General features: G+C 44.5%; 1 protein-coding gene across 1 annotated transcript; it reads left to right on the top strand.

The window, feature by feature from the left end:
- The first annotated feature begins 1251 nt into the window (after positions 1–1251).
- LOC114472492 (golgin subfamily A member 6-like protein 22) lies at positions 1252–3446 on the top strand. Its single transcript, XM_028461796.1, has one exon. It carries the CDS (start codon positions 1386–1388, stop codon positions 2793–2795), a length of 1410 nt encoding a protein of 469 aa, XP_028317597.1. The 5' UTR covers positions 1252–1385; the 3' UTR covers positions 2796–3446.
- The last annotated feature ends 6437 nt before the right edge of the window (positions 3447–9883 follow it).

Genomic DNA, 9883 nt, shown 5'->3' with positions numbered 1-9883 from the left:
TTCAGTGTAATGAAGCTTCATTTACTGGTGAATAGCTTGTAGTTTAGCTTGCTACATTTTTCAAGTAGCATTCCTAAAAGGGCTAACCGAGCTGTCCCACCTAATGCTGCATTCCAGACAAGTCGAATTTTTCATCCTTCTACTTGAAAAACTGCATTGGAAGGCCACGAGATGTAACTTTTACTCGGTAAAATCCCCGATGTCAAACGGGAATGGAGGCATCCCTGCAGAATCCAGAAGCTATCAAAGTACCTCAACGACATCAAAGCTATTTTTTGCACATATGATGTTTTACAAATACAATATGTGAACTAATTCATGTTGATTTAATTTAAATTACATCTACATCCCAACCCCCCGCCCGCCCAGGAAGGCCCAAGCCAAAACCGGGATGACGCCCACTCACCAGCCTTTGATTGACCGACAACTGCTCCAAAGGCATCGGGTGCACCCACCCATTGGCCCCCCAGACAGCAAGACAGCCCTAGACTTGCAACGCCATTCCCCACACCTACCAAACGGACTGCCCCGGCCAACCCACCCCAGAGACAGGGGTGGAAAGAAACGAATAACATTTACTCTTGTTACTGGAATTTAGTAGCTTTTTTATGTACTTCTACTTTTTTGAGTACTTTTTAAAATTTGTAATTTTACTTTTAATCAAGTATATTTTGTTTCAAGTAACAGTACAACACTACATTTGAAATAGATTTCGTTATAGAGTAAAATAAATCCTGCACATGAATGGGAGTCTGCTACATTTGTGCTATTGAACGTACCTTAGAGCTGTTGATAGGATCAGCCAATAGAATGTGAATATGTCTATGTACCCCCCCATCCCCCACCAAAAAAAAGGAACTTAGTAATGTTTACTCTGAGTACATTTTAAGTGAGCTACTTTTTACTTTTACTCGAGTAGATTTTTACACCAGTAACTTTACTTTTACTTTAAGTAAAATTTAATCAAAGTAAAATAACTTTTACTTAATAGATTTTTTTTGTACTCTCTCCACCCCTGCCCGGAGACCGCCTCAAGACCACCAAGAAACGAGACCACCAGAGCAGGAGAGGCTCCACTACACACCACAAAGTCAATATGCCACAGAAAGATACTGTAAAGATACTTTTGCTATAATTTTGAATATTTAATTCTGATTGGTGCATTCTAATTTAGGGGCGGAGCCTGTAGCAGCCGGGTTCTTTCTGTGAAAAACATCATCGTTGCTGCTTTAATGTTGTAGAACACTTCCTGGACCTTCTGCATTTGGATGTTTGCTTCAACAAGAGAGACACACGGGAGCAGGAATTAAACTACACATTGAGGAAACAACAACACACAAACAAACCAAATAACAACAGAAAACAAAACACGACTTGGGAAGAAGATGACAGATCCAGAAAGGAGGCTTTATGATCACAGAACCAAATTAATCCAGGATCTGCGTGCAGGGATCAGACACCTAAAAAGAGCCTTAAAAAAGAAAACTGGCACAATACAGACATTGAGGTTAAGAGTACAGAGTTACCTAAAGAAAAATGAAAATAACCTAGCCAAGGAACTGCAGATTAAGATAAAGATATATGATAATACATTGTCAAGAAGCCAGGCATTGCACAGAAAGAACAGTACTTTGAAAAACACTGGACATGTTTCGAAGAAGAGGAGACAAAAGTACAGTAAAGCAAAGGTAAACATGAAGAGACATATGAGGATTCCGGAGGAGAACTGTGTGATCGAGGACATGGACAAAGAAGGCAAAACAACAAAGGAAGTCCTCCCAGACCAGGAACCGTGCACTCAGCTGCCAGACCTGCAGACAGAAAATGACCAAAACCTTCCTGAGATACGGGAGCACCTTTTGGAAGAAGACATTAAAGATCATCAAAACCAACTACAAATGTTGGACAGAAACAGGGCGCAGCATGAGCTGAAAAAACACAGATGGGAAAAGAAAGAGCAGCAATTAGTCCAAGAGAAACACCATCTCATACTGAAGAGCAAAGAGCTGCAGGAGCTCACTCTGCTGACAGACAAACAGAAAGAAAAGATCAGGAAAGAGCAGAAGAAAGCTGAGAAGGAGGTCGCCAAACTGAAAGCAAAGGAAGAGAAAATGAAGCAAAATCAGCGCAAAAACGAGAAAGCTAAACTTAAGAAAGAGAAAGAAGAGAGACTGAAGGAAGAGAAACTCAAGAAAAAGGAGGAAGAACATCTGCAAAAAGAGACAAAACAAGCAAAGAAAGAGAAACAACTGAAAGTAGAGAACGAGCAAAAGAAGAAAGAAAAACTTGAGAAAAAGGAAAAAAAACTGCGGGAAAAGGAAAACCAAAAGTGGAGAAAGAAAAAAAAGAAACTTGAGAAAAAGGAAGCACGTCTGCAGAATGAACAAAAACAACTGTTGATTGCCAAGGAAAAGGACCTGATGAAAAGGTTTGAGGCATGGGAGAGGGAAAAAGAAAAAATGCATCTGAGCAAGAACAAGGAAGCCAAACTTAAGAAAGAGAAAGAACAGTGGCCGTGTATAAGAATATTCAAGAAGAAGAAGAAAGAACCGCAAGAAAAGGAAAAGCCAATGTGGAAAAAAGAGAAAGGGAAACTTGAGAAACTTGAGAAAAGGGAAGCACGTCTGCAGAAAAAAGAACAACTGTTGAACGCCAAGAAAGAGGACCTAAAGAAAAGGTTAGAGGCGTTGGAAAAGAAAAAGCTAAACTTAAGAAAAGAGAAGGAAGAGAGACTGAAGAAAGAGAAACTCAAGAAAAAAGAGGAAGAACGTCTGCAAAAAGAGGAGACAAAATGAGTAAAGAAAGAGAAACAACAGCTAAAGAAAGAGATGGAAGAATGAGTGATGAAAGAGAAACAACAACTGAACTTGTGTTGTGTATTTTATACTGCTCATCCTCTCCACTTCCTGTTCCCAGATAGACAGTGGCTGACGAGAGCGCTTCTCCTTCCTCATGTCCACTATCATCTCCTTGGTCTTGTCCGTGTTGAGGGTGAGGTTGTATCACACTATGTCATCAGACTGGCCACCTCCCTCCCGTAGGCCGCTTCCTCTCCGCCATTGATACATTCTATCACTAGGCTGTCATCTTCAGACTTCAGGATGGTGTTGTCCTTGTGGGAGGCGACACAGTCGTGGGTCCTGGCTGAGGTCCTGTTCCCAATCCTGACAGACTGAGGCCTGTCAGTCAAGAAGTCGAGCAGGCAGTCACAGAGGGTGGAGTAAAGTCCAAGGGAAAACAGTTTATGGGTGAGCATGTGGGGAATGACCGTGTTAAAGTCTGAGCTGTAGTCGATTGAATGAAGAAAAAGAGAGGTTATTTCCGTGGAATTGCCGGAAGGATTGAACGTGTCTCCCCGAGGAAAGATACCTGTGCACTGACTTGCCTAAAAGTTAGGACGGAGGAGACTGACTCCTGATTGGTGGAGAGAACAACGAAGTGAATGGTGATTGGTTGCTAAGCTGTTACAAGGCAATGCTCTTTACATAGATATATGAGAATAGAAAGTGAAACTAAGATAAACTAAATTATACTTTGCAGATATATTTTCTTTTGTTTCAGGTCAGAAACCAGCATTTTTCACCTATCTTTTTTACAATTGTACTGCAATTATGGGGTCACTTTAAAGAATATGCCTTTCACAAGTTGAGGTCAGACCTGCTGTCTGCAATTTGAAAATAAAGTGTCTAGATAATGAATGATTGAACTGAAAAATGAACATTTGTTGAGCTAATATATCTAGGTGGACATATTAGAGGAGGGCACTGATAGGATCTTTTCTTTTGCTTCTTTTTGGAGCTTGTGTTTTAAATATTACAACTTATCATTTTGCTGATCTATACATTTTCAGGAAAAAGAGCAGCATGCTGAGGTCTCAGCCACACCTGCCAATGTGGACACACCAGCGGAGGGGGTAAGCTTTTTCAGAGTATCTATTGGTCACATACTGTTGGTGCTGCAGCTATGGTACAGACATCTGGGGACTTCAACCACGCGAACCCCAAGAGTGTGCTTCCACATCTTCATGGCCACATCAAGTTTCCCACTAGAGGTAATAATATTCTGGACAATGTTTACACTGTAAACAAAGGGGCCTACAAAGCCCTCCCCCTCCCCCACCTCGGAGCCTCAGACCACTCCACTGTTATGCTAATGCCAGCATACAGGCCACTGGTTAAAGCCATCAAACCAGTTAGGAAGCAGGTACGGGTGTGGCCTGAGGGGTCCACAGAAGCACTCCAGGACTGCTTTTCCACCACTGACTGGAGTATGTTCAAACAAGCAGCCACCAACAATAACATCACCGACCTCCAGGAAGAGACCGTCACGTCCTACATGGAAAAGTGCATGGACGATGTCAGGGTCACCAAGACCTTCACCATTCGGGCCAATCAGAAGCCATGGCTGACAGGTGAAGTCCATAGGCTCCTGAAGGCCAGGAACACTGCCTTCAGAGCTGGGGACGCGGGGGGCCTAAGCACTGCCAGGGCCAACCTGTCACGAGGCATCAGATTGGCCAGGAGGAAATACTCCAGGAGGATCGCAGACCGGTTCACCGACAGCAGAGACACCAGGAACCTGTGGCGGGGGGTCCAGACCATCACGGACTACAAGCCCCCTCCGCAGACCTGTGACAGTTCCACCTCTCTGCTAAACAACCTCAACAACTTCTTTGCTCGTTTTGAGGCAGACAACAGCACCCCAGCACAGAAGACGCCACCTTCTCCTGGCGACCAGGTACTGACGCTTTCCCGGGATAGCGTGAAGCGATCCCTCCAGAGAACAAATGCACGGAAAGCGCCAGGTCCTGACAACATCCCAGGTCGTGTCCTGAGAGACTGTGCAGAGCTCACAGATGTCCTCACCGACATCTTCAACACGTCACTGAGCCAAGCTGTTGTCCCCACATGCTTCAAAGCCACCACCATCATCCCGGTCCCCAAGAAGCCGTCTCCATCCTGCTACAATGACTTCCGCCCGGTCGCACTAACCCCCATCCTCATGAAGTGCTTCGAGCGGCTGGTCATGCAGCACATCAAGTCTGCCCTCCCCTCCACCCTGGACCCCTACCAGTTTGCATATCGGCCTAACCGATCGACCGACGACGCCATCTCCACTGCCCTCCACTCAGCCCTCACCCACCTGGAGACCAAGGACGCCCACGTCAGAATGCTGTTCATCGACTTCAGCTCAGCATTCAACACCATCATCCCGCAGCAGCTCATCCACAAACTGGACAACCTGGGCCTAAGCACCCCCATGTGCAACTGGCTGCTGGACTTCCTGACAGGGAGACCACAGGCAGTTTGGGTCGGCAGTAACACCTCCAGCACCATCATGATGAACACGGGGGCCCCCCAAGGATGTGTGCTGAGCCCCCTCCTCTTCACTCTGCTGACCCATGACTGCGCCCCATCTTCCAGCTCCAACCTCTTCGTTAAGTTCGCGGACGACACGACTGTGGTGGGTCTCATCAACAACAACGATGAGTCAATCTACAGGAGTGAGGTGAGCAGGCTGGCCTCGTGGTGCAAGGACAATAATCTCCATCTGAACGTGGAGAAGACGAAGGAGATTGTTGTGGACTTCAGGAGAACGCACACCCAGCATGCTCCTCTGACCATCGACGGTGCTGCAGTGGAGAGGGTGAGCAGCACCAAGTTCCTGGGTGTGCACATCTCCGAAGACCTGTCCTGGTGCCTCAACTCTGCATCACTGGCCAAAAAAGCTAATCAGCGCCTTTACTTCCTCCGCAAACTGAGGAGAGCAAGAGCCCCATCCTCCATCATGCACACATTCTACAGTGGCACCATTGAGAGCATCATGTCCAGCTGCATCACCGTGTGGTACGGCGCTTGCACCGTGTCCTGCCGTAAGTCTCTGCAGCGCATCGTGAGAATAGCTGAGAAGATCATTGGTGTCTCTCTTCCCCCCCTTCTGGACATTTACAACTCACGTCTCACCCGCAAAGCCACCAGGATTGCAGGTGACCCCACCCACCCGTCCTACAGCCTCTTCAGCCTGCTGCCATCTGGGAGGAGACTGCAGAGTCTCCGTGCTCGAACGAGCAGGCTCAAGAACAGTTTATTCCACCAGGCTGTCAGGAGACTCAACTCCCTCCCTGCTCTCCCTCCCATTCGTCCACTCATCCCCTTTCCCTTTCCTGCCCCTGCCTCCATCCCCCCTCCGCCTCCTTCCACCCTCTGCCCTCAGTTCTCTACCCTCCTTCACCCCTCTGCCCCCTCTGCCCTCCATCCCCCCCCTTTCATCCTGCCACAGTCTGCCCCTACAGGACCTGGCATCACCCCCCTCCACCTCCACCCCCCGCGTGCTCCACTAATTCACGCACCCTAAACTCTGCACAGCCGTCATTGTATTGTTATGCTATTTGTACTATTTGCACACTACCTCACTTTTTAACTTCGTAATTTAATCTGCACTCTGTTTATATTATTAATACTGTAATTTATTTATATTCTACCTTATAGTAATTTATCCACATTTCTACCTCATAGTGGAACACCCACAAGTGCCTTGTCTGTCGATTGTCTGTTGTTCGTTATTTGTTGTCCGAATGTCTTTAGTTAAGTTATTTGTTGTATAGTATTGCTAGTTGTTTTTTTGTGTGTTTGTTGTGTGTTTTTGTGTTTTAAGTGCTCTTTTTATGCACTGCAGGTTTGCACTGGGGGTTGGGGGGGGATTGCAATTTCATCTGTGCTGTATGTTTAACATGGTGCATATTTGACAATAAAGAACCTTGAGTCCTTGAGTCTTGAGTCTTGATCTTTCTGTCTTTTCCATAGGACTCGGTTGAAGATCGCATTCTTCGTGATTGCAGACATGCAGCATAGTGGGTTGAGGCCAAAAAAAAAAAAAACTGTTGTGTGCCAAAGTGGACCTGGTGATCTGATGTCTGTCCATGGGGGAGGAGAAACAGGTTGCTGTGGAAAGAAGAACTGGATGAAGAGGAAAATGAAGCAATCCTGGAGCCCTTCAAGTTCCAATTTTACAACACAGATGACAGGTGGAAATTCTGCAAAGAAATAATGGACCAAAGAAACTATTTGGCCTACTGTGAATGTCACATAGATGAGTGAGTTTTTGTTTGGGAATAAAGGGCTTCAGAACATTTGATCATGTTGTGACTTGGTGTTGTTTTTTTTAAAAAAATATCACTTAACAATTCACTTGGATTACACTGTAGATATCAATAATTAGGATAGCATTTAGTAGTACTTAGATGTTTTTCACTTTTTGTTTCATTGAAGCCATTTGCTGAAATCAAAAAAGTTAATTTTATTTCTCATTAATGTACACAGCATCCCATCTTGACAAACAAAAAAAAACATTAAAAAAAAACATAAACGCAGAAATGTTTGCGAATTTATTAAAAAAAGAAAAACTGAAATATCACATGGTCATAAGTATTCAGACCCTTTGCTCTGACACCCATATTTAACTCACATGCGGTCCATTTCTTCTGATCCTCCTTGAAATGGTTCTGCTCCTTCATTGGAGGCCAGTTGTGTTTAATTAAACTGATTGGACTTGATTATTAAAGGCACACACCTGTCTATATAAGACCTTACAGCTCACAGTGCATGTCAGAGCAAATGGGAATCATGAGGTTGAAGGAACTGCCCAAGGAGCTCAGAGACAGAATTGTGGCAAGGCACAGATCTAGACAAGGTTACAAAATAATTTCTGCAGCACTCAAGGTTCTTAAGAGCACAGTGGCCTCCATAATCCTTAAATGGAAGAAGTTTGGGACGCCCAGAACTTCCTAGAGATGGCTGTCCAGCCAATCTGAGCAATCGTGGGAGAAGAACCTTGGTGAGAGAGGTAAAGAAGAACGCAAAGATCACTGTGGCTGAGCTTCAGAGATGCAGTAGAGAGATAGGAGAAAGTTCCACAAAGTCAGCTATCACTGCAGCCCTCCACCAGTTGGGGGCCTTATGGCAGAGTGGCCCAACGAAAGCCACTCGTCAGTGCAAGACATATGAAAGCCTGTATAGAGTTTGCAAAAAACACACGAAGAACTCCCAGACTATGAGAAATAAGATTCTCAAGTCTAACGAGACCAAGATTGAACTTCATGGCATTAATTCTGAGCAGTATGTGTGGAGAAAACGAGGCACTGCTCATTACCTGCCAAATACAATCCCAACAGTGAAACATGGTGGTGGCAGCATCATGCTATGGGGTGTTTTTCAGCTGCAGGGACATGACGACTGATTGCAATTGAAGGAAAGATGAATGCTGCCAAGTACAGCGATATCCTGGAAGAAAACCTTTTCCAGAGTGATCAGGACCTCAGACTGGGCTGAAGATTCACTTTCCAACAAGACAATGACCCTAAACACTAGGGATGTAACGATTCACTCAACTCCCGATATGATTCGATTCACGATACTGGGTTCACAATATGATTCTCTCACGATTTATTTTACAAAATGGGACTGTAGACAAATTTTTTTTTTGGGGAAAAAAACTAGAAAATACTGTATTATTTTCCTTTTATTTTTCATTGTCAAAAGAATTCCTTGATAAACTATTCAAAACAATACAATTGAACTAAAAAAAAATCTTGAATGAAATAAATAAAGGAATAATACAAATGAAAATGAAGCCTATTAATTTAAATTCTGGTTCTATAATAAACAATGCAAAACTGCATAATAGTTCTTTTTCTTTTAAAAGTGCAACTGAAAATGTATTTTGTGCCTTAACAATTGGACTTTAAAATAAAAAAAAAAACGTGATTGCACTGATTTACGTCATCTTTGTTTGGACCAGCAGAGGGCGCTGGTAACACAGTGGTCGGTTGGCATGCAGATATCTTGCAGTGAAGAAGAGAAGCTATGCTAGCAGACGGAGCTAATAGAAAAACGTGACTTTTACAGATATTCAAGTAATATTACAGATATTCTTTCGGTGCTAAAGGGGTAATGAATCATTTAATAACATATTTAAGAGTAGAAGGCAGCCAGAAAGAAAGTATTAGCAGACTCCGCCCGCCGCCTACACTGGGTACCTCTGCTGGTTAAAAAAAGTACTGCGATTCAATTTTCAGAAAATCAATATCAACCGTGATACCCATGAATCGATTTTTAACTGCCTTACGATTAATCGTTACATCCCTACTAAACACACAGCTAAAATAACAAAGGAGTCTCTTCAGAACAACCCTGTGACCATTCTTGACTGGCCCAGCCAGAGCCCTGACCTAAACCCAATTGAGCATCTCTCGAGAGACCTGAAAATGGCTGTCCACTAATGTTCACCGTCCAGCCTGACAGAACTGGAGAGGATCTGCAAGGAATAATGACAGAGGATCCCCAAATCCAGGTGTGAAATACTTGCATCATTCCCAAGAAGACTCATGGCTGTACTAGCTCAAAAGGGTGTTTCTACTCAATACTGAGCAAAGAGTCTGAATACTTATGACCATGCGACATTTCAGGTTTTCTTTTTTAATAAATTTGCAAAAGTTTCTACATTTAGGGCGCACGGTGGCTTAGTGGTTAGCACGTCCGCCCCACAGCAAGAAGGTCCTGGGTTCAAGCCCACACAGAAAGGACTTGGGTCCTTTCTGTGTGGAGTTTGCATGTTCCCCCCGTGCTGTGTGGGCTTTCTCCGGGTACTCCGGCTTCCTCCCACAATCCAAAAACATGACCGTAAGGTTGATTGGAGTCTCTAAATTACCCATAGGAGTGAATGGTTGTCTGTGTCTGTGTTGCCCTGTGATGGACTGGCGCCCTGTCCAGGGTGTACCCCCGCCCAGCGCCCTATGAGAGCCGGATATTGGCACCGGCAGACCCCCGCGACCCTGTTAAACGGGAATAAGCGGGTATGAAGATGGATGGATGGAAGTTTCTACATT

This window comes from Gouania willdenowi, chromosome 11, assembly GCF_900634775.1.
Source record: "Gouania willdenowi chromosome 11, fGouWil2.1, whole genome shotgun sequence".
NCBI lineage: Eukaryota > Metazoa > Chordata > Actinopteri > Blenniiformes > Gobiesocidae > Gouania > Gouania willdenowi.
This window is presented reverse-complemented; position numbering and strand designations above follow the sequence as displayed.

What these genes read in the sequence shown, in the direction of transcription:
- LOC114472492 (XM_028461796.1), top strand. Translation starts at nt 1,386, where the DNA reads ATGACAGATCCAGAAAGGAGGCTTTATGATCACAGAACCAAATTAATC.